Here is a 27,631-nt window from a genome sequence, read left to right as displayed (position 1 = left end):
ACAGCACCAAAAACAGTAGCCACCACTGCAGCCACAACAGCAATGACAACAATAGCCACAACTGCAGCCACAACACCAGCAACAACAGATACAACAACATCCCCAACAACAGGTGACACTACAGCAGCAACAACGTCTGGTACAACAGCAGCAACAACAGCTGGCTCTACAGCTGCCACTACATCAGGAACAACAGCAATCACCACTGCAGACACTACAGCAGTAACAACAATAGCTACAACTGCAGCCACTACAGCAGTATCAACAGATACAACAACAGCAGCAACAACAGCCGTCACTACAGCTGCCACTACAGCAGCAACAACAGTATCCACCACTGCAGCCACAACAGCAATGACAACAACAGTCACAACTGCAGCCACAACAGCAGCAACAACAGATACAACAACATCACCAACAACAGGTGACACTACAGCAGCAACAACGCCTGGTACAACAGCAGCAACAACAGCTGGCTCTACAGCTGCCACTACATCAGTACCAACAGCAGCCACCACTGCAGACACTACAGCAGTATCAACAATGGCTACAACTGTAGCCTCTACAGCAGTATCAGAAGATAAAACAACAGCAGCAACAACAGCTGCCACTACAGCAGCAACAGCTGCCACAACAGCTGCCACTACAGCACCAACAACAATAGCCACCACTGTAGCCACAACAGCAATGACAACAACAGCCACAACTGCAGCCACAACAGCAGCAACAACAGATACAACAACATCCCCAACAACAGCAGCCACCACTCCAGCAACTACAGCAGTTACAACAATAGCCACAACAGCAGCAACAACAGGAGACACTACAGCTGCCACTATAGCAGCAACAACAACTGCCACTACAGCAGCAACAACAGCCACCACTACAGCACCAACAACAGCAGTCACCACTGCAGACACTACAGACGTAACAACAATAGCTACAACTGTAGCCTCTGCAGCAGTATCAGCAGATACAACAACATCAGCAACAACAGCTGCCACTACAGATGCCACTACAGCAGCAACAACAGTAGCCACCACTGCAGCCACAACAGCAATGACAACAATAGCCACAACTGCAGCCACAACACCAGCAACAACAGATGCAACAACAGGTGACACTACAGCTGCCACTACAGCAGCAACGACAGCCGCCACAACAGCTGCCACTACAGCACCAACAACAGTAGCCACCACTGCAGCCACAACAGCAATGACAACAATAGCCACAACAGCAGCCACAACAGCAGCAACAACAGATGCAACAACATCCCCAACAACAGGTGACACTACAGCTGCCACTACAGCAGCAACAACGTCTGGTACAACAGCAGCAACAACAGCTGGCTCTACAGCTGCCACTACATCAGGAACAACAGCAGCCACCACTGCAGACACTACAGCAGTAACAACAATAGCTACATCTGCAGCCACTACAGCAGTATCAACAGATACAACAACAGCCGCAACAACAGCCGCCACGACAGCTGCCACTACAGCAGCAACAACAGCTGCCACTACAGCCCCAACAACAGTAGCCACCACTGCAGCCACAACAGCAATGACAACAACAGTCACAACTGCAACCACAACAGCTGCAACAACAGATACAACAACATCACCAACAACAGGTGACACAACAGCTGCCACTACAGCAGCAACAACGGCTGGTACAACAGCAGCAACAACAGCCACCACTACAGCTGCCACTACAGCAGCAACAATAGCCACCACAACAGCTGACACTATAGCAGCAACAACAGCAGCCACGACTCCAGCCACTACAACAGTTACAATAGCTACAACTGCAGCCACAACCGCAGCATTAACAGATACAACAACATCACCAACAACAGTAGCCACCACTGCAGCCACAACAGCAATAACAACAATAGCCACAACTGCAGCCACAACAGCAGCAACAACAGATACAACAACATCCCCAACAACAGGTGACACTACAGCTGCCACTACAGCAGCAACGTCTGGTACAACAGCAGCAACAACAGCTGGCTCTACAGCTGCCACTACATCAGGAACAACAGCAGCCACCACTGCAGACACTACAGCAGTAACAACAATAGCTACAACTGCAGCCACTACAGCAGTATCAACAGATACAACAACAGCAGCAACAACAGCCGTCACTACAGCTGCCACTACAGCAGCCACAACAGCTGCCACTACAGCACCAACAACAGTAGCCACCACTGCAGCCACAACAGCAATGACAACAACAGTCACAACTGCAGCCACAACAGCTGCAACAACAGATACAACAACCTCACCAACAACAGGTGACACAACAGCTGCCACTACAGCAGCAACAATGGCTGGCACAACAGCAGCAACAACAGCCACCACTACAGCTGCCACTACAGTAGCAACAATAGCCACCACAACAGCTGACACTATAGCAGCAACAACAGCAGCCACGACTCCAGCAACTACAGCAGTTACAATAGCTACAACTGCAGCCACAACAGCAGCAATAACAGATACAACAACATCACCAACAACAGTAGCCACCACTGCAGCCACAACAGCAATAACAACAATAGCCACAACTGCAGCCACAACAGCAGCAACAACAGGAGACACTACAGCTGCCACTATAGGAGCAACAACAGCTGCCACTACAGCAGCAACAACAGCCACCACTACAGCACCTACAACAGCAGTCACCACTGCAGACACTACAGAAGTAACAACAATAGCTACAACTGTAGCCTCTGCAGCAGTATCAGCAGATACAACAACATCAGCAACAACAGCTGCCACTACAGCTGCCACTACAGCAGCATCAACAGCCGCCACAACAGCTGCCACTACAGCACCAACAACAGTAGCCACCACTGCAGCCACAACAGCAATGACAACAATAGCCACAACTGCAGCCACAACACCAGCAACAACAGGTGACACTACAGCTGCCACTACAGCAGCAACAACGTCTGGTACAACAGCAGCAACAACAGCTGGCTCTACAGCTGCAACTACATCAGGAACAACAGCAGCCACCACTGCAGACACTACAGCCGTAACAACAATAGCTACATCTGCAGCCACTACAGCAGAATCAACAGATACAACAACAGCCGCAACAACAGCCGCCACTACAGCTGCCACTACAGCAGCAACAACAGCTGCCACTACAGCACCAACAACAGTAGCCACCACTGCAGCCACAACAGCAATGACAACAACAGTCACAACTGCAGCCACAACAGCTGCAACAACAGATACAACAACATCACCAACAACAGGTGACACAACAGCTGCCACGACAGCAGCAACAACGGCTGGTACAACAGCAGCAACAACAGCCACCACTACAGCTGCCACTACAGCAGCAACAATAGCCACCACAACAGCTGACACTATAGCAGCAACAACAGCAGCCACGACTCCAGCCACTACAACAGTTACAATAGCTACAACTGCAGCCACAACCGCAGCAATAACAGATACAACATCACCAACAACAGTAGCCACCACTGCGGCCACAACAGCATTAACAACAATAGCCACAACTGCAGCAACAACAGCAGAAACAACAGAAGACACCACTACAGCTGCCGTTACAGCAGCAACAACAGCTGGTACAACAGCAGAAACAACAGCTGCCACTACAGCTGCCACTACAGCAGCAACGACAGCCGCCACAACAGCTGCCACTACAGCACCAACAACAGTAGCCACCACTGCAGCCACAACAGCAATGACAACAATAGCCACAACTGCAGCCACAACAGCAGCAACAACAGATACAACATCCCCAACAACAGGTGACACTACAGCTGCCACTACAGCAGCAACAACGTCTGGTACAACAGCAGCAACAACAGCTGGCTCTACAGCTGCCACTACATCAGGAACAACAGCAATCACCACTGCAGACACTACAGCAGTAACAACAATAGCTACAACTGCAGCCACTACAGATACAACAACAGCAGCAACAACAGCCGTCACTACAGCTGCCACTACAGCAGCAACAACAGCTGCCACTACAGCACCAACAACAGTAGCCACCACTGCAGCCACAACAGCAATGACAACAACAGTCACAACTGCAGCCACAACAGCAGCAACAACAGATACAACAACATCACCAACAACAGGTGACACTACAGCAGCAACAACGTCTGGTACAACAGCAGCAACAACAGCTGGCTCTACAGCTGCCACTACATCAGGAACAACAGCAGCCACCACTGCAGACACTACAGCAGTATCAACAATGGCTACAACTTTAGCCTCTACAGCAGTATCAGAAGATACAACAACAGCAGCAACAGCAGCTGCCACTACAGCAGCAACAGCCGCCACAACAGCTGCCACTACAGCACCAACAACAGTAGCCACCACTGCAGCCACAACAGCAATGACAACAACAGCCACAACTGCAGCCACCACAGCAGCAACAACAGATACAACAACAGGTGACACTACAGCTGCCACTACAGCAGCAACGACAGCCGCCACAACAGCTGCCACTACAGCACCAACAACAGTAGCCACCACTGCAGCCACAACAGCAATGACAACAATAGCCACAACTGCAGCCACAACAGCAGCAACAACAGATACAACAACATCCCCAACAACAGGTGACACTACAGCTGCCACTACAGCAGCAACAACGTCTGGTACAACAGCAGCAACAACAGCCACCACTACAGCTGCCACTACAGTAGCAACAATAGCCACCACAACAGCTGACACTATAGCAGCAACAACAGCAGCCACGACTCCAGCAACTACAACAGTTACAATAGCTACAACTGCAGCCACAACAGCAGCAATAACAGACACAACATCACCAACAACAGTAGCCACCACTGCAGCCACAACAGCAATAACAACAATAGCCACAACTGCAGCCACAACAGCAGCAACAACAGGAGACACTACAGCTGCCACTATAGCAGCAACAACAGCTGCCACTACAGCAGCAACAACAGCCACCACTACAGCACCTACAACAGCAGTCACAACTGCAGACACTACAGAAGTAACAACAATAGCTACAACTATAGCCTCTGCAGCAGCATCAGCAGATACAACAACATCAGCAACAACAGCTGCCACTACAGCTGCCACTACAGCAGCATCAACAGCTGCCACAACAGCTGCCACTACAGCACCAACAACAGTAGCCACCACTGCAGCCACAACAGCAATGACAACAATAGCCACAACTGCAGCCACAACACCAGCAACAACAGATGCAACAACAGGTGACACTACAGCTGCCACTACAGCAGCAACAACGTCTGGTACAACAGCAGCAACAACAGCTGGCTCTACAGCTGCAACTACATCAGGAACAACAGCAGCCACCACTGCAGACACTACAGCAGTAACAACAATAGCTACATCTGCAGCCACTACAGCAGAATCAACAGATACAACAACAGCTGCAACAACAGCCGCCACTACAGTTGTCATTACAGCAGCAACAATAGCCACCACAACAGCTGACACTATAGCAGCAACAACAGCAGCCACGACTCCAGCCACTACAACAGTTACAATAGCTACAACTGCAGCCACAACCGCAGCAATAACAGATACAACAACATCACCAACAACAGTAGCCACCACTGCGGCCACAACAGCATTAACAACAATAGCCACAACTGCAGCAACAACAGCAGCAACAACAGGAGACACCACTACAGCTGCCGTTACAGCAGCAACAACAGCTGGTACAACAGCAGAAACAACAGCTGCCACTACAGCTGCCACTACAGCAGCATCAACAGCCGCCACAACAGCTGCCACTACAGCACCAACAACAGTAGCCACCACTGCAGCCACAACAGCAATGACAACAATAGCCACAACTGCAGCCACAACACCAGCAACAACAGATGCAACAACAGGTGACACTACAGCTGCCACTACAGCAGCAACAACGTCTGGTACAACAGCAGCAACAACAGCTGGCTCTACAGATGCAACTACATCAGGATCAACAGCAGCCACCACTGCAGACACTACAGCAGTAACAACAATAGCTACATCTGCAGCCACTACAGCAGAATCAACAGATACAACAACAGCTGCAACAACAGCCGCCACTACAGCTGCCACTACAGCAGCAACAACAGCTGCCACTACAGCACCAACAACAGTAGCCACCACTGCAGCCACAACAGCAATGACAACAACAGTCACAACTGCAGCCACAACAGCTGCAACAACAGATACAACAACATCACCAACAACAGGTGACACAACATCTGCCACTACAGCAGCAACAACAGCTGGTACAACAGCAGCAACAACAGCCACCACTACATCTGCCATTACAGCAGCAACAATAGCCACCACAACAGTTGACACTATAGCAGCAACAACAGCAGCCACGACTCCAGCCACTACAACAGTTACAATAGCTACAACTGCAGCCACAACCGCAGCAATAACAGATACAACAACATCACTAACAACAGTAGCCACCACTGCGGCCACAACAGCATTAACAACAATAGCCACAACTGCAGCAACAACAGCAGCAACAACAGGAGACACCACTACAGCTGCCGTTATAGCAGCAACAACAGCTGGTACAACAGCAGAAACAACAGCTGCCACTACAGCTGCCACTACAGCAGCAACGACAGCCGCCACAACAGCTGCCACTACAGCACCAACAACAGTAGCCACCACTGCAGCCACAACAGCAATGACAACAATAGCCACAACTGCAGCCACAACAGCAGCAACAACAGATACAACAACATCCCCAACAACAGGTGACACTACAGCTGCCACTACAGCAGCAACATCGTCTGGTACAACAGCAGCAACAACAGCTGGCTCTACAGCTGCCAATACATCAGGAACAACAGTAGCCACCACTGCAGACACTACAGCAGTAACAACAATAGCTACAACTGCAGCCACTACAGCAGTATCAACAGATACAACAACAGCAGCAACAACAGCCGTCACTACAGCTGCCACTACAGCAGCCACAACAGCTGCCACTACAGCACCAACAACAGTAGCCACCACTGCAGCCACAACAGCAATGACAACAACAGTCACAACTGCAGCCACAACAGCTGCAACAACAGATACAACAACCTCAGCAACAACAGGTGACACAACAGCTGCCACTACAGCAGCAACAATGGCTGGCACAACAGCAGCAACAACAGCCACCACTACAGCTGCCACTACAGTAGCAACAATAGCCACCACAACAGCTGACACTATAGCAGCAACAACAGCAGCCACGACTCCAGCAACTACAACAGTTACAATAGCTACAACTGCAGCCACAACAGCAGCAATAACAGATACAACAACATCACCAACAACAGTAGCCACCACTGCAGCCACAACAGCAATAACAACAATAGCCACAACTGCAGCCACAACAGCAGCAACAACAGGAGACACTACAGCTGCCACTATAGCAGCAACAACAGCTGCCACTACAGCAGCAACACCAGCCACCACTACAGCACCTACAACAGCAGTCACAACTGCAGACACTACAGAAGTAACAACAATAGCTACAACTGTAGCCTCTGCAGCAGTATCAGCAGATACAACAACATCAGCAACACCAGCTGCCACTACAGCTGCCACTACAGCAGCATCAACAGCCGCCACAACAGCTGCCACTACAGCACCAACAACAGTAGCCACCACTGCAGCCACAACAGCAATGACAACAATAGCCACAACTGCAGCCACAACACCAGCAACAACAGATGCAACAACAGGTGACACTACAGCTGCCACTACAGCAGCAACAACGTCTGGTACAACAGCAGCAACAACAGCTGGCTCTACAGATGCAACTACATCAGGAACAACAGCAGCCACCACTGCAGACACTACAGCAGTAACAACAATAGCTACATCTGCAGCCACTACAGCAGAATCAACAGATACAACAACAGCCGCAACAACAGCCGCCACTACAGCTGCCACTACAGCAGCAACAACAGCTGCCACTACAGCACCAACAACAGTAGCCACCACTGCAGCCACAACAGCAATGACAACAACAGTCACAACTGCAGCCACAACAGCTGCAACAACAGATACAACAACATCACCAACAACAGGTGACACAACAGCTGCCACTACAGCAGCAACAACGGCTGGTACAACAGCAGCAACAACAGCCACCACTACAGCTGCCACTACAGCAGCAACAATAGCCACCATAACAGCTGACACTATAGCAGCAACAACAGCAGCCACGACTCCAGCCACTACAACAGTTACAATAGCTTCAACTGCAGCCACAACCGCAGCAATAACAGATACAACATCACCAACAACAGTAGCCACCACTGCGGCCACAACAGCATTAACAACAATAGCCACAACTGCAGCAACAACAGCAGAAACAACAGGAGACACCACTACAGCTGCCGTTACAGCAGCAACAACAGCTGGTACAACAGCAGAAACAACAGCTGCCACTACAGCTGCCACTACAGCAGCAACGACAGCCGCCACAACAGCTGCCACTACAGCACCAACAACAGTAGCCACCACTGCAGCCACAACAGCAATGACAACAATAGCCACAACTGCAGCCACAACAGCAGCAACAACAGATACAACAACATCCCTAACAACAGGTGACACTACAGCTGCCACTACAGCAGCAACAACGTCTGGTACAACAGCAGCAACAACAGCTGGCTCTACAGCTGCCACTACATCAGGAACAACAGCAGCCACCACTGCAGACACTACAGCAGTAACAACAATAGCTACAACTGCAGCCACTACAGCAGTATCAACAGATACAACAACAGCAGCAACAACAGCTGCCACTACAGCTGCCACTACAGCAGCCACAACAGCTGCCACTACAGCACCAACAACAGCCACCACTACAGCATCAACAACAGCAGTCACCACTGCAGACACTACAGAAGTAACAACAATAGCTACAACTGTAGCCTCTGCAGCAGTATCAGCAGATACAACAACATCAGCAACAACAGCTGCCACTACAGCAGCAACAACAGCCGCCACAACAGCTGCCAGTACAGCACCAACAACAGTAGCCACCACTGCAGCCACAACAGCAATGACAACAATAGCCACAACAGCAGCAACAACAGATACAACAACATCCCCAACAACAGGTGACACTACAGCTGCCACTACAGCAGCAACAACGTCTGGTACAACAGCAGCAACAACAGCTGTCTCTACAGCTGCCACTACATCAGGAACAACAGCAGCCACCACTGCAGACACTACAGCAGTAACAACAATAGCTACAACTGCAGCCACTACAGCAGTATCAACAGATACAACAACAGCAGCAACAACAGCTGTCACTACAGCTGCCACTACAGCAGCAACAACAGCTGCCACTACAGCACCAACAACAGTAGCCACCACTGCAGCCACAACAGCAATAACAACAACAGTCACAACTGCAGCCACAACAGCTGCAACAACAGATACAACATCACCAACAACAGGTGACACAACAGCTGCCACTACAGCAGCAACAACGGCTGGTACAACAGCAGCAACAACAGCCACCACTACAGCTGCCACTACAGCAGCAACAATAGCCACCACAACAGCTGACACTATAGCAGCAACAACAGCAGCCACGACTCCAGCCACTACAACAGTTACAATAGCTACAACTGCAGCCACAACCGCAGCAATAACAGATACAACATCACCAACAACAGTAGCCACCACTGCGGCCTCAACAGCATTAACAACAATAGCCACAACTGCAGCAACAACAGCAGAAACAACAGGAGACACCACTACAGCTGCCGTTACAGCAGCAACAACAGCTGGTACAACAGCAGAAACAACAGCTGCCACTACAGCAGCAACGACTGCCGCCACAACAGCTGCCACTACAGCACCAACAACCGTAGCCACCACTGCAGCCACAACAGCAATGACAACAATAGCCACAACTGCAGCCACAACAGCAGCAACAATAGATACAACAACATCCCTAACAACAGGTGACACTACAGCTGCCACTACAGCAGCAACAACGTCTGGTACAACAGCAGCAACAACAGCTGGCTCTACAGCTGCCACTACATCAGGAACAACAGCAGCCACCACTGCAGACACTACAGCAGTAACAACAATAGCTACAACTGCAGCCACTACAGCAGTATCAACAGATACAACAACAGCAGCAACAACAGCTGCCACTACAGCTGCCACTACAGCAGCCACAACAGCTGCCACTACAGCACCAACAACAGCCACCACTACAGCATCAACAACAGCAGTCACCACTGCAGACACTACAGAAGTAACAACAATAGCTACAACTGTAGCCTCTGCAGCAGTATCAGCAGATACAACATCAGCAACAACAGCCGCCACAACAGCTGCCACTACAGCACCAACAACAGTAGCCACCACTGCAGCCACAACAGCAATGACAACAATAGCCACAACTGCAGCCACAACACCAGCAACAACAGATGCAACAACAGGTGACACTACAGCTGCCACTACAGCAGCAACAACGTCTGGTACAACAGCAGCAACAACAGCTGGCTCTACAGCTGCAACTACATCAGGAACAACAGCAGCCACCACTGCAGACACTACAGCAGTAACAACAATAGCTACATCTGCAGCCACTACAGCAGAATCAACAGATACAACAACAGCCGCAACAACAGCCGCCACTACAGCTGCCACTACAGCAGCAACAACAGCTGCCACTACAGCACCAACAACAGTAGCCACCACTGCAGCCACAACAGCAATGACAACAACAGTCACAACTGCAGCCACAACAGCTGCAACAACAGATACAACAACATCACCAACAACAGGTGACACAACAGCTGCCACTACAGCAGCAACAACGGCTGGTACAACAGCAGCAACAACAGCCACCACTACAGCTGCCACTACAGCAGCAACAATAGCCACCATAACAGCTGACACTATAGCAGCAACAACAGCAGCCACGACTCCAGCCACTACAACAGTTACAATAGCTTCAACTGCAGCCACAACCGCAGCAATAACAGATACAACATCACCAACAACAGTAGCCACCACTGCGGCCACAACAGCATTAACAACAATAGCCACAACTGCAGCAACAACAGCAGAAACAACAGGAGACACCACTACAGCTGCCGTTACAGCAGCAACAACAGCTGGTACAACAGCAGAAACAACAGCTGCCACTACAGCTGCCACTACAGCAGCAACGACAGCCGCCACAACAGCTGCCACTACAGCACCAACAACAGTAGCCACCACTGCAGCCACAACAGCAATGACAACAATAGCCACAACTGCAGCCACAACAGCAGCAACAACAGATACAACAACATCCCCAACAACAGGTGACACTACAGCTGCCACTACAGCAGCAACAACTTCTGGTACAACAGCAGCAACAACAGCTGTCTCTACAGCTGCCACTACATCAGGAACAACAGCAGCCACCACTGCAGACACTACAGCAGTAACAACAATAGCTACATCTGCAGCCACTACAGCAGAATCAACAGATACAACAACAGCCGCAACAACAGCCGCCACTACAGCTGCCACTACAGCAGCAACAACAGCTGCCACTACAACACCAACAACAGTAGCCCCCACTGCAGCCACAACAGCAATGACAACAACAGTCACAACTGCAGCCACAACAGCTGCAACAACAGATACAACAACATCACCCACAACAGGTGACACAACAGGTGCCACTACAGCAGCAACAACGGCTGGTACAACAGCCACCACTACAGCTGCCACTACAGCAGCAACAATAGCCACCACAACAGCTGACACTATAGCAGCAACAACAGCAGCCACGACTCCAGCCCCTACAACAGTTACAATAGCTACAACTGCAGCCACAACCGCAGCAATAACAGATACAACATCACCAACAACAGTAGCCACCACTGCGGCCACAACAGCATTAACAACAATAGCCACAACTGCAGCAACAACAGCAGAAACAACAGGAGACACCACTACAGCTGCCGTTACAGCAGCAACAACAGCTGGTACAACAGCAGAAACAACAGCTGCCACTACAGCAGCAACGACTGCCGCCACAACAGCTGCCACTACAGCACCAACAACAGTAGCCACCACTGCAGCCACAACAGCAATGACAACAATAGCCACAACTGCAGCCACAACAGCAGCAACAACAGATACAACAACATCCCCAACAACAGGTGACACTACAGCTGCCACTACAGCAGCAACAACGTCTGGTACAACAGCAGCAACAACGGCTGGCTCTACAGCTGCCACTACATCAGGAACAACAGCAGCCACCACTGTAGACACTACAGCAGTAACAACAATAGCTACAACTGCAGCCACTACAGCAGTATCAACAGATACAACAACAGCAGCAACAACAACTGCCACTACAGCTGCCACTACAGCAGCCACAACAGCTGCCACTACAGCACCAACAACAGCCACCACTACAGCATCAACAACAGCAGTCACCACTGCAGACACTACAGAAATAACAACAATAGCTACAACTGTAGCCTCTGCAGCAGTATCAGCAGATACAACAACATCAGCAACAACAGCTGCCACTACAGCTGCCACTACAGCAGCAACAACAGCCGCCACAACAGCTGCCACTACAGCACCAACAACAGTAGCCACCACTGCAGCCACAACAGCAATGACAACAATAGCCACAACTACAGCCACAACACCAGCAACAACAGATACAACAACATCCCCAACAACAGGTGACACTACAGCTGCCACTACAGCAGCAACAACATCTGGTACAACAGCAGCAACAACAGCTGTCTCTACAGCTGCCACTACATCAGGAACAACAGCAGCCACCACTGCAGACACTACAGCAGTAACAACAATAGCTACAACTGCAGCCACTACAGCAGTATCAACAGATACAACAACAGCAGCAACAACAGCCGTCACTACAGCTGCCACTACAGCAGCAACAACAGCTGCCACTACAGCACCAACAACAGTAGCCACCACTGCAGCCACAACAGCAATGACAACAACAGTCACAACTGCAGCCACAACAGCTGCAACAACAGATACAACAACATCACCAACAACAGGTGACACAACTGCTGCCACTACAGCAGCAACAATGGCTGGCACAACAGCAGCAACAACAGCCACCACTACAGCTGCCACTACAGTAGCAACAATAGCCACCACAACAGCTGACACTATAGCAGCAACAACAGCAGCCACGACTCCAGCAACTACAACAGTTACAATAGCTACAACTGCAGCCACAACAGCAGCAATAACAGATACAACAATATCACCAACAACAGTAGCCACCACTGCAGCCACAACAGCAATAACAACAATAGCCACAACTGCAGCCACAACAGGTGACACAACAGCTGCCACTACAGCAGCAACAACGGCTGGTACAACAGCAGCAACAACAGCCACCACTACAGTTGCCACTACAGCAGCAACAATAGCCACCACAACAGCTGACACTATAGCAGCAACAACAGCAGCCACGACTCCAGCCACTACAACAGTTACAATAGCTACAACTGCAGCCACAACCGCAGCAATAACAGATACAACAACATCACCAACAACAGTAGCCACCACTGCAGCCACAACAGCATTAACAACAATAGCCACAACTGCAGCAACAACAGCAGCAACAACAGGAGACACCACTACAGCTGCCATTACAGCAGCAACAACAGCTGGTACAACAGCAGAAACAACAGCTGCCACTACAGCTGCCACTACAGCAGCAACGACAGCAACCACAACAGCTGCCACTACAGCACCAACAACAGTAGCCACCACTGCAGCCACAACAGCAATGACAACAATAGCCACAACTGCAGCCACAACAGCAGCAACAACAGATACAACAACATCCCCAACAACAGGTGACACTACAGCTGCCACTACAGCAGCAACAACGTCTGGTACAACAGCAGCAACAACAGCTGGCTCTACAGCTGCCACTACATCAGGAACAACAGCAGCCACCACTGTAGACACTACAGCAGTAACAACAATAGCTACAACTGCAGCCACTACAGCAGTATCAACAGATACAACAACAGCAGCAACAACAGCTGCCACTACAGCTGCCACTACAGCAGCCACAACAGCTGCCACTACAGCACCAACAACAGCCACCACGACAGCATCAACAACAGCAGTCACCACTGCAGAAACTACAGAAGTAACAACAATAGCTACAACTGTAGCCTCTGCAGCAGTATCAGCAGATACAACAACATCAGCAACAACAGCTGCCACTACAGCTGCCACTACAGCAGCCACAACAGCCACCACAACAGCTGCCACTACAGCACCAACAACAGTAGCCACCACTGCAGCCACAACAGCAATGACAACAATAGCCACAACTACAGCCACAACACCAGCAACAACAGGAGACACCACTACAGCTGCCGTTACAGCAGCAACAACAGCTGGTACAACAGCAGAAACAACAGCTGCCACTACTGCTGCCACTACAGCAGCAACGACAGCCGCCACAACAGCTGCCACTACAGCACCAACAACAGTAGCCACCACTGCAGCCACAACAGCAATGACAACAATAGCCACAACTGCAGCCACAACAGCAGCAACAACAGATACAACAACATCCCCAACAACAGGTGACACTACAGCTGCCACTACAGCAGCAACAACGTCTGGTACAACAGCAGCAACAACAGCTGGCTCTACAGCTGCCACTACATCAGCAACAACAGCTGCCAAAACAGCTGCCACCACAGCACCAACAACAGCAGCCACCACTGCAGACACTACAGCAGTAACAACAATAGCTACAACTGCAGCCACTACCCCAGTATCAACAGATACAACAACAGCAGCAACAACAGCCGCCACAACAGCTGCCACTACAGCACCAACAACAAAAGCCACAACAGCATTGACAACAACAGCCACAACTACAGCCACAACAGCTGCAACAACAGATACAACAACATCACCAACAGGTGACACAACAGCTGCCACTACAGCAGCAAGAACAGCTGGTACAACAGCAGCAACAACAGCCGCCTCTACAGCTGCCACTACAGCAGCAACAACAGCCACCACTACAGCTGACACTATAGCAGCAACAACAGCAGCCACCACTCCAGCCACTACAACAGTTACGACAATACCTACAACTGCAGCCACTACAGCAGTATCAACAGATACAACAACAGCACCAACAACCGATGGCACTACAGCTGCCACTACAGCTGCAACAACAGCCGCCACAACAGCTGCCACTACTTCACCAACAACAGCAGCCACCACTGCAGTCACTACAGCAGTTCCAACAATAGCTGCAACTGCAGCCACAACTGCAGCAACAACAGATACAACAACAGCACCAACAACAGGTGACACTACAGCTGCCACTACAGCAGCAACAATGGCTGGTACAACATCAGCAACAACAGCTGCCACTACAGGTACCCCTACAGCAGCAACAACAGTCGCCACAACAGCTGCCACTACAGCACCAACAACAGCAACCCCCACTGCAGACACTACAGCAGTAACAACAATAGCTACAACTGTAGCCTCTACAGCAGTATCAGCAGATACAACAACAGCAGCAACAACAGCTGCCACTACAGTTGCCACTACAGCAGCAACAACAGCTGCCACAATGGCTGCCACTACAGCACCAACAACAGTAGCCACCACTGCAGCCACAACAGCAATGATAACAACAGCCACAAGTGCAGCCACAACAGCAGCAACAACAGATACAACACCATCACCAACAACAGCAGCCACCACTACAGCCACAACTGCAGTTACAACAATAGGTACAATTGCAGCCACAACAGCAGCAACAACAGATACAACAAAAGCACCAACAACAGGAGACACTACAGCTGCCACTACAGCAGCAACAACGGCTGGAACAACAGCAACAACAGCAGTAACAACTACAGCTGCCACTACAGCAGCAACAACAGCTGCCACAACAGCTGCCACTACAGCACCAACAACAGTAGGCACCACTGCAGCCACAACAGCAATAACAACAAACACAACAACATCCCCAACAACAGGTGACACTACAGGTGCCACTACAGCAGCAACAAAGTCCGGTACAACAGCAGCAACAACAGCTGGTTCTACAGCTGCCACTACATCAACAACAACAGCTGCCAAAACAGCTTCCACCACAGCACCAACAACAGCAGCCACCACTGCAGACACTACAGCAGTAACAACAATAGCTACAACTGCAGCCACTACCCCAGTATCAACAGATACAACAACAGCAGCAACAACAGTCACCACTACAGCTGCCACTACAGCAGCAACAGCCGCCACAACAGCTGCCACAACAGCTGCCACTACAGCACCAACAACAAAAGCCACAACTGCAGTCACAACAGCATTGACAACAACAGCCACAACTACAGCCACAACAGCTGCAACAACAGATACAACAACATCACCAACAGGTGACACAACAGCTGCCACTACAGCAGCAAGAACAGCTGGTACAACAGCAGCAACAACAGCCGACACTACAGCTGCCACTAAAGCAGCAACAACAGCCACCACTACAGCTGCCACTATAGCAGCAACAACAGCAGCCACCACTCCAGCCACTACAACAGTTACGACAATACCTACAACTGCAGCCACTACAGCAGTATCAACAGATGCAACAACAGCACCAACAACCGATGGCACTACAGCTGCCACTACAGCAGCAACAACAGCTGGTAAAACAGCTGCAACAACAGCCGCCACAACAGCTGCCACTACTTCACCAACAACAGCAGCCACCACTGCAGCCACTACAGCAGTTCCAACAATAGCTTCAACTGCAGCCACAACTGCAGCAACAACAGATACAACAACAGCACCAACAACAGGTGACACTACAGCTGCCACTACAGCAGCAACAATGGCTGGTACAACATCAGCAACAACAGCTGCCACTACAGGTACCCCTACAACAGCAACAACAGTCGCCACTACTGCTGCCACTACAGCAGCAACGACAGCCGCCACAACAGCTGCCACTACAGCACCAACAACAGTAGCCACCACTGCAGCCACAACAGCAATGACAACAATAGCCACAACTGCAGCCACAACAGCAGCAACAACAGATACAACAACATCCCCAACAACAGGTGACACTACAGCTGCCACTACAGCAGCAACAACGTCTGGTACAACAGCAGCAACAACAGCTGGCTCTACAGCTGCCACTACATCAGCAACAACAGCTGCCAAAACAGCTGCCACCACAGCACCAACAACAGCAGCCACCACTGCAGACACTACAGCAGTAACAACAATAGCTACAACTGCAGCCACTACCCCAGTATCAACAGATACAACAACAGCAGCAACAACAGCCGCCACAACAGCTGCCACTACAGCACCAACAACAAAAGCCACAACAGCATTGACAACAACAGCCACAACTACAGCCACAACAGCTGCAACAACAGATACAACAACATCACCAACAGGTGACACAACAGCTGCCACTACAGCAGCAAGAACAGCTGGTACAACAGCAGCAACAACAGCCGCCTCTACAGCTGCCACTACAGCAGCAACAACAGCCACCACTACAGCTGACACTATAGCAGCAACAACAGCAGCCACCACTCCAGCCACTACAACAGTTACGACAATACCTACAACTGCAGCCACTACAGCAGTATCAACAGATACAACAACAGCACCAACAACCGATGGCACTACAGCTGCCACTACAGCTGCAACAACAGCCGCCACAACAGCTGCCACTACTTCACCAACAACAGCAGCCACCACTGCAGTCACTACAGCAGTTCCAACAATAGCTGCAACTGCAGCCACAACTGCAGCAACAACAGATACAACAACAGCACCAACAACAGGTGACACTACAGCTGCCACTACAGCAGCAACAATGGCTGGTACAACATCAGCAACAACAGCTGCCACTACAGGTACCCCTACAGCAGCAACAACAGTCGCCACAACAGCTGCCACTACAGCACCAACAACAGCAACCCCCACTGCAGACACTACAGCAGTAACAACAATAGCTACAACTGTAGCCTCTACAGCAGTATCAGCAGATACAACAACAGCAGCAACAACAGCTGCCACTACAGTTGCCACTACAGCAGCAACAACAGCTGCCACAATGGCTGCCACTACAGCACCAACAACAGTAGCCACCACTGCAGCCACAACAGCAATGATAACAACAGCCACAAGTGCAGCCACAACAGCAGCAACAACAGATACAACACCATCACCAACAACAGCAGCCACCACTACAGCCACAACTGCAGTTACAACAATAGGTACAATTGCAGCCACAACAGCAGCAACAACAGATACAACAAAAGCACCAACAACAGGAGACACTACAGCTGCCACTACAGCAGCAACAACGGCTGGAACAACAGCAACAACAGCAGTAACAACTACAGCTGCCACTACAGCAGCAACAACAGCTGCCACAACAGCTGCCACTACAGCACCAACAACAGTAGGCACCACTGCAGCCACAACAGCAATAACAACAAACACAACAACATCCCCAACAACAGGTGACACTACAGGTGCCACTACAGCAGCAACAAAGTCCGGTACAACAGCAGCAACAACAGCTGGTTCTACAGCTGCCACTACATCAACAACAACAGCTGCCAAAACAGCTTCCACCACAGCACCAACAACAGCAGCCACCACTGCAGACACTACAGCAGTAACAACAATAGCTACAACTGCAGCCACTACCCCAGTATCAACAGATACAACAACAGCAGCAACAACAGTCACCACTACAGCTGCCACTACAGCAGCAACAACAGCCGCCACAACAGCTGCCACAACAGCTGCCACTACAGCACCAACAACAAAAGCCACAACTGCAGTCACAACAGCATTGACAACAACAGCCACAACTACAGCCACAACAGCTGCAACAACAGATACAACAACATCACCAACAGGTGACACAACAGCTGCCACTACAGCAGCAAGAACAGCTGGTACAACAGCAGCAACAACAGCCGACACTACAGCTGCCACTAAAGCAGCAACAACAGCCACCACTACAGCTGCCACTATAGCAGCAACAACAGCAGCCACCACTCCAGCCACTACAACAGTTACGACAATACCTACAACTGCAGCCACTACAGCAGTATCAACAGATGCAACAACAGCACCAACAACCGATGGCACTACAGCTGCCACTACAGCAGCAACAACAGCTGGTAAAACAGCTGCAACAACAGCCGCCACAACAGCTGCCACTACTTCACCAACAACAGCAGCCACCACTGCAGTCACTACAGCAGTTCCAACAATAGCTTCAACTGCAGCCACAACTGCAGCAACAACAGATACAACAACAGCACCAACAACAGGTGACACTACAGCTGCCACTACAGCAGCAACAATGGCTGGTACAACATCAGCAACAACAGCTGCCACTACAGGTACCCCTACAACAGCAACAACAGTCGCCACAACAGCTGCCACTACAGCACCAACAACAGCAGACACCACTGCAGTCACAACAGCAGTAACAACAATAGCCACGACTGCAGCCACTACAGCAGCAACAACAACCACACCAACAAAAGATGACACAACAGCTGCCACTACAGCACCAACAACAGTAGCCACCACTGGAACCACAACAGCAATAACAACAATAGCTGCAACTACAGCCACAACAGCAGAAAAAACAGATACAACAACAGCGCCAACAACAGGAGACACTATAGCTGCCTCTACAGCACCAACAATGGCTGCTATAACGGCAGTAACAACAGCCGCAACTACAGCTGCCACTACAGCAGCAACAACAGCCGCCACCACAGCTGCCACTACAGCACCAACAACAGTAGCCACCACTGCAGCCACAACAGCAATAACAACAATAGCCACAACTGCAGCAACAACAGATACAACAACATCACTAACAACAGGTGACACTACAGCTGCCACTACAGCAGCAACAACGACTGGTACAACAGCAGCTACAACAGCCACCACTACATCTGCCACTACAGCAACAATAACAGCCGCCACAACAGCTGCCACTACAACACCAACAACAGCAGCAGCCACCACTGCAGACACTAAAGCAGTTACAAATATAGCTACAACTGCTGCCACTTCAGCAGTATCAACAGATACAACAACAGCCACCATTACAGCTGACACGTCAGCAGCAACAACAGCCACCACAACAGCTGCCACTACAGCACCAACAACAGTAGCCACCACTGCAGTAATAACAGCAATGAAAACAACAGCCACAACTTCAGCCACGCCAGCAACAACAAGAGATACAACAACAGCACCAACAACAGGTGACACTACAGCTGCCACTACAGCAGCAACAACGGCTAGTGCAACAGCAGTAACAACAGCCACCACTACAGCAGCAACACCATCCGCCACAACAGCTGCCACTACAGCACCAACAACAGTAGCCATCACTGCAGCCACTGCAGCAGTTACAACACTAGCTACAACTGCAGCCACTACAGCAGTATCAACAGATACAACAGCACCAACAACAGATGACACTCCAGCTGCCACTATAGCATCAACAATGGCTGGTACAACAGCAGCAACAACAACCGCCACTACAGTTGCCACTACAGCAGCAACAACAGTCACCACAACAGCTGCCACTACAGCGCCAACAACAGCAGACACCACTACAGCCACAACAGCAGTAACAACAATAGCCACAACTGCAGCCACTACAGCAGCAACAACAGATACAACAACACTAAAAACAACAGGTGACACTACAGCTGCCAGTACAGCAGCAACAACGGCTGGTACAAGAACAGCAACAACATTTGCCACAAGAACTGCCACTACAGCAGCAACAACAGCTGCCACTACAGCTGGCGCTACAGCAGCAACAACAGTTGCTACAACAGCTGCCACAACAACACCAACAACAGTAGCCAGCACTGCAGCCACAACAGCAGCAACAACAGACTCAAGAACAGCACCAACAACAGGAGACACTACAGCTGCCACTACAGCACCAACAACAGCAGTCACCACTGCAGCCACTACAGCAGTAACAACAATAGCCACTACTGCAGCCACTACAGCAGCAATAACAGATACAACAAAAGCATCAATAGGTACAACAACAGCAACAACAGGTGACGATTCAGCTGCCACTACAGCAGCAACAACGACTAGTACAACAGCAGTAACAACAGCCACTACTACAGTAGCCACTACAGCAGCAACAACTGTAGACACAACATATGCCACCACGATTGCAACAACAATTGTTGCAACAACTGCCACTGCAGGACCAACAAAACTAGCCACCACTGCAGCCACAACAGCAGTAACAACAGTAGACACTACAACTGCCACCACAGCACCAACAACATCAGCCACCACTGCAGCCACAATATCAGCAACAACAGACACAACAACCGCACCAACAACAGGTGCCACTACAGTAGCAACAACAGCTGTTAAAACAGCAACAACAACAGCCATGACAAAAGCATCACCAACAGGTGCCACTACAACTGTCACTAGAGCAGCAACAACAGCCGTAACAACTAACACCACTACAGCTGCCACCACAGCAGCAACAACAATAGCCACAACAGCAGCAACTACTGATATGACAACAGCCCCGATAACAGGTGCCACAACAGCTGCCACTATATCAGCGAAAACAGTTGCCTCAACAGCAGCCACCACAGGAGCAACAACAATAACCACAACTGCAGCCACAACAGCAGCAACAACAGAAACGACAACAGCACCAACAGGCACCACTACAGCAGCAACAATGGCTGGTACCGCAGCAGCAACACCAGACACGACAACAGCATCATCAACCGGTGTCAGTTCAACTGTCAATACAGCAGCAACAACAGACGCCACTACAGCTGCCACCACAGCAGCAACAGCAATAGCCACAACAGCAGCAATTACAGATATGACAACAGCTTCAACTACAAGTGCCACTACAAGTGCCGCTACAGCAGCAACAACTGCTGTCACAACGCCTGCCACAACAGCTGCAACAACAGTAACAACAGTTGCCACAACAGCTGCCACTACAACAGCAACAACCAATGCAATAACAGTTGCCTCCACAGCAGCAACAACAGTTTTCACAACAGCTGCCACTACATCAGAAACAACAGTTGCCACAACAGCTACAAGTTTAGGTGGTATGTCATTCTGTATTCATCCAATGTTCTTAGCTTCACATTAACCTTTGGGTAGGTGGTGAGAGCCAGGTGGGAAGAGGTTTCTCTTGTTTCCGGTCAACCAGGACCTAGTGGAGAAGGCTGCACATGCAACCTAGTATCATTCTTCATGCCACTGGTGAAACAGAAATTGATAGAAACATTAGGTGGAGACTGAGCTAAGAGGAGGGTTTTATACAGGTGCCTCCCTGAGCCACAAGTTAAATAAAGTCATCAATTGTGGCAAGGAAGGCCGCTGTTCAGGGTTTTTGACAGCAAGTAAAGCCATATAATGGGGGCGTGATCACTGAGTGTGGAGGCAGGATCAGAGACATGGCTAAAAAGAACAACATATTTGTTGCTAGTCTGTTGGATTTTTACCTAGACATGATGCACACAACTTACATGAAAAGTAATTGCAAATTAATTAATCTGTGAAAGATGCTTTGTTCTGATAGAAATGCTCAGGTGGTCAACGCAATCACTTCAGGTGCCTGTGTGTCAAACTGGAGGAATGCTGATTTGAATACTGGATGGTGCAATGGGAAATAGTGACATACATCTTTAAAAGTACCATTGCATCTCTTGGTATGACAGAAAACACTGCAACCAAGGGAGTAAATACATTTTAAAAAGAATTACACGCAATACAAAATAAGTAGATGCAGTTTAAACAAGCATTGATGTGGGGTAAATAACATTTCTGGTATAAAATTATTATGAAGCAGCCGGTGCTTCCCACTTCAGAACACTGTTTTTCCTTCTGTATGTTGGAGAGGTGTAGCTGAAACAGGGAAAGGGATGGGAGGGATAGAAGAAACAGGAGTGGAAGGGGAGGGAAAACAAAGACAGTGTGATGGGAGGGACAAGAAGCAAGAGGGACAGGCCAGGAAGACAAGGGCTGAAGAACATCTTCTTTAGAGCCATAAAAGGATGTTACAAACACATTTCCAAAATGAAATACTTTCATTTGAAAGTTTGCTATACATAAATCTGTGGAAAGGAACATTTAATGATTTAATTGCACTGTGGGATTCATCTCTCCACTGAACACACACTTTAACTGAAAACCTTCAAGTGAGCCACTATTGCTTCTCTGAAGTTGAGTCACAGAAATAGTTGGCTAGGTACCCTTAGTTATGCTGGGAGGAGATCAACACAGCAACGGGAGGAAGGGCCGACATACAAAATGGGCGGGTCGGAACAAGCAAACACAATGACCGGGTGGGAGGGAGCAGACATTAGAGCCAGCTACAAAAAGTGCCCTCTATAGAGTGGCTCATGAAAAAGAAACAAATAGCTCCCAAAAGCACAAGCAGTGTTAGAACACTAGTACTTGGGCTATGATCCAGGGCAGGGCCACATGCAAGAAGAGGGAAGTGGTGACCACAGAGCTAACCAGCAGGAAGCATGTGATTTAGAGTGGCTTTGAAGACAGCCAGTGGTAAGTCATGGGCCCCTTCCAAGCCCACTAACTATAAACAAAATGTCTTGAAGAGAGCGCATAGTCTGTCCAGCTGAGACTTAAAAATCTATCACACACAGCATAGGAAAGGCACAGGGTGTCTAGCCTGTATATTTAGGGACCTGACAGTAAATTAAACTGGAAAAAATTGCACATTTATTATTTTTTACCATTTGATATCTAAACGTAAAATAGCAAACAAGTGTGGAAATCGCTTCGAAGTGTTTGAGAGCTATGTAAATAATTTTGAAATCATTCTTAAAACAGACAGAGGGATAATTGCTTTTCTTTTTCAACTCCCAGCTCTTGACCCTTCCACTGTAGCAAAAAGTAAACACATGTCCATATTTTTTTGAGGAAGGTGGCAACATTACTGCATATATTGTAAAATAGGCTAATGTTAAGTGAGCAAAAAGATTCATGTGTAAATAATGTATATTTTTAGTAATAGCCAAAAGACTGTACTTAGTGCAAGGCTATGTTTACGGCTTTTGAGTAATTAGATTAATTAAAGAACTGAAAAACACCTTTATAAAAAAACTAGTAAAAATCAACATGAAGCCTCAAATGAATTAAATCTCTATCAATTAAAGCTAATATTGGCTTTCAAGCAGCCTTTAGATGTGCTTACTAACAAATTGCATACATTTACAGGTTTGCAGGTAGCAGGCACCTAGTTTCTTTAGATGTCTTTCCATTTCCTCCCTTAACAGTACAAGAGATACATCCTTCTCTTTCAGCCTGAGCCAACTGTTTTCACAAATATATTGGAACTATTTTGTTAGACTTAAGCAAAAGCCTAGGAACATTCCTCCCGGAAGTTTCTACACACTTCAGCCTCTAGTTCTTGACTATCCCTGTTCAGCCAGTAGTTTAAAAGAGTTACTCGCATAAAGCTTTCATTGCCTGGGATAGCTCTGACTAGACTCACACAGTATAGGTTTTTTTTCTAAGAGAGACAGACACACACATCACAACACACACACACACACACACTGCTTCATGAGCATGGGTACATGGATACAACTAGGCCACAGGGACACAGGTGGCATACAAGAAAAACAGAGCAATCGGCAGCATAGACAATACTGCATTCGTCTGCACCTGGCCCTTGAACACAACTGGCCAGAGGTTGCAGCTGCCAAGCATGCCACATTCCTCTCTGTCTCAAACATTTGCTTCTACTTTAGGGGGTATATTTAGGAGAGACTTGTGTCATGTTTGCACCACTCATATTGGTACATGTAGGATGGAGTCCTCCAAGTCAGATTTATGAAGTCAAGCAAAACATCATTGCATGGCTTTGAATGGCTTCATAAAGATGTAACAAAGCAATGCAGTGCAAACCAGTGCGTTGCCTTACTCTACGCAAGGGAGAGGATGCAGCCTAACAGGTATCGTGGTCGACCTCAGAGCAGGGGAGCCGGGTTCGATCTCTGGCAGGGACGCTCAGCATCCTGTGGTGCGGTAGAAATCATGCAATCTCCCCGTGCCTAACAAACAAAATTAATGTGTCCATCTGCAACGCAACTGGTGCTCATGTCAAGTGCCCTGATACCTTAGGGTCCAGTTTTTGCTATAAAAAACTCCCCCCAAAAATTAAAGGTGGGGTTCCATGGGCGTTACGCTGGGTGTCGCAAAGCAAATCCTGCCGTTTTTGATGATCCTCCAGACTTACAAGGACTTGTAAATATGGGAATAAGCCCAGGTGGGTCATAATAAGGAGAAATATCTTTATTTCTCCTCGTTTTCTCCTCTTTCTATGTGTGCTGCACATAGAAAGAGGAAAACACCTCTATGGATGCCCCTTCCTGCAAATAAACAATCCTGTCTACAACACAGGAAACTTTGTACCATGGTGCAAGGATAGCTTTGTTAGCGCTCAGATGCTGAAAAGGTACCAATGCAAGGGGAAAGGACTGGAATGCACCAAATCCTTTAAATGTGGTGCTTTCCCGCCTCTGGAGCAGCACGGCGCAGCAAGGAGACTTGTTGTGCGGAGCTGCTTGAGAATCTCATAAATTTGCCCCTAGGAGTTTTGCCTTTGTACAATCACGGAACAGACAGGGGCATTTGGTGACAATGAGTCTGCTCTGCTCATGAGGTGCTACAACAGATCCTGGGTTGCCAATCCCACATTGCTCAAAACAATGAAGACTGCAAAGTTATATAAAAGACCAAATGCTCAAAATTATAGTTTACCTGCGAAGGGTGTCTGTTACAACCCTGGCTCCTGCAGTCTTCACATAGTCTTAATAGCAGTGACTGCCTTTAGGTACACTGATCTCTACTGGCCAGACTCAGTATACACTGACGTCAGTCCTGGACACCTGAAGTCTTCCTAAGGGCTTTATGGCACTCAGTGGTTCGCCTTGAGTGTGCCCTTGGAGGGGGTCTGTAATCAGCCCCATCCACGTCTAGAACACTGTTGAAATGTACTATGGATGTTGTGTTTGGACAGCCAAGGACTGAGTGTTGCACCTAACATCCCTAACACTTTTTCTTACATTTCGCACAGGGACGACCACAGTCAGCGGAGGAGGCTTTGCAGGTGTCGAAGACCTGAGTGTCTGGCAGATCATCCTCATCAGCCTGGGGGCTCTCGCGCTCCTGGCCACGCTACTCGGCCTCTGTTTCATGGTAAGAACAAACATGGCTGCCTCGTCCTCATCACTGAGCCATGGCAGGGTGGTGGAAGTAGGAGATACGCAATACATGGGGCAGCTCTTCCTGAGTGTAAGTCACTGAATAGGAATCACTGACCATTAGCCATTTAATAATAGTAACTGACTGTGAGCCACTGAAGGGGAATCACTCAGCAGGAACCACTAAAGAAGAGTCACTGATTGAGAGTTACAGATAAAATAGAAAGCAAAGAATGTAAATTGCCTAATTGGAATCATGGAACTTTAGTCACTGAATGGGAGTCAGTGAATGATAGTCACTGAGAGTGACTCACAGAATATAACTCACTAAATAGGAACATCGAAATGCAAGCCTCTGAATTACAGTTCATGAAAGTTAGTCTTGGGATGGGAGTACGTAAACAAAGGATACTGACTTGGAGTTATTAACTGAGGGCCCGATTCACTGATGTAATCTCAGACAAAATCCTAAATTTACTACTTTTGGTATTCACAGAAGGTATTTAGTAGTAGTAAAGTTAGGATTTTTTCTTAAGTCTGTCTTAAGTCTGTCTTAAGTTTGTCTTAAGTCTGTCTTAAGTTTGTCTTAAGTCTGTCTTAAGTCTGTCTTATGTCTGTCTTAAGTCTGTCTTAAGTCAAACTTAAGGCAAAATCCTAACTTTACTGCTATTAGATGACTTCTGTGAATACCAAAAGTAGTAAGTTTAGGATTTTGTCTCCGATTAGTTCTGTGAATCGGCCCCTGAGAGTCGTTTCGGTGAAGCATTGGCTGGGATCTTTAGGAGTGGCATAGTTTTGATCAATTACTGGCCACTAATCAGATGTCGCCGGGAGGAATTGCAGGCACTTCACTAAATGAGATCCTGCATCAGGAGTCTGTTAATGATGCTCTCTGAGTGGTAACTACGGAGTGGAAGTACTGATTGGTAGCATTTGGGAGTGATCATTTAGGCATCATCGAAAAGAGTCATGAATCAGAAACCCATAGCTGGCCCCCAAATTATATCGAGCTATTGATGTATAGGTGTCTACAATAATGTGAGAATTCTACGTTTATCCTGGGGTTCTGTATGGGGAAACACTGCTTCATGCTGATTTTTTTTTTTGGTGCAATCCAGAACAGAATTCCTTCCCATCTGACGGGAAGAGTACCCATATTGCATTAATAGTCACTGGATTCATTCTGGGCATTGCTAATTGTGGTTGTGTAGCTTGAACAGCCCTTTCCGGAGTTGCTGTTATGGTTCGCATAATGCATTGTATTAGTTATCT

General features: G+C 48.7%; 1 protein-coding gene across 1 annotated transcript in view; it reads left to right on the top strand.

The window, feature by feature from the left end:
- LOC146869717 (uncharacterized) overlaps positions 1-27,631 on the top strand; it is a 73,987-nt gene that overhangs the window by 20,370 nt on the left and 25,986 nt on the right. Inside the window, exons 3-17 of the mRNA XM_085640206.1 lie at positions 2,525-3,307; positions 3,791-3,912; positions 6,136-6,207; positions 6,925-7,107; positions 8,590-8,640; positions 9,055-9,117; positions 11,032-11,373; positions 12,163-12,240; positions 14,959-15,027; positions 15,805-15,915; positions 17,131-17,181; positions 18,451-18,510; positions 18,889-19,023; positions 20,971-22,231; positions 26,233-26,354. Coding sequence (XP_085496332.1) covers positions 2,525-3,307; positions 3,791-3,912; positions 6,136-6,207; positions 6,925-7,107; positions 8,590-8,640; positions 9,055-9,117; positions 11,032-11,373; positions 12,163-12,240; positions 14,959-15,027; positions 15,805-15,915; positions 17,131-17,181; positions 18,451-18,510; positions 18,889-19,023; positions 20,971-22,231; positions 26,233-26,354 — 3,503 coding nt within the window. The remainder of the gene's footprint in view (positions 1-2,524; positions 3,308-3,790; positions 3,913-6,135; positions 6,208-6,924; positions 7,108-8,589; positions 8,641-9,054; positions 9,118-11,031; positions 11,374-12,162; positions 12,241-14,958; positions 15,028-15,804; positions 15,916-17,130; positions 17,182-18,450; positions 18,511-18,888; positions 19,024-20,970; positions 22,232-26,232; positions 26,355-27,631) is intronic.

The sequence above is a fragment of the Triturus cristatus genome, chromosome 1_1 (genome assembly GCF_964204655.1).
Source record: "Triturus cristatus chromosome 1_1, aTriCri1.1, whole genome shotgun sequence".
NCBI lineage: Eukaryota > Metazoa > Chordata > Amphibia > Caudata > Salamandridae > Triturus > Triturus cristatus.
Note: the sequence above shows the minus strand (reverse complement) of the source record. Positions and strands in the feature narration are given on the sequence as shown.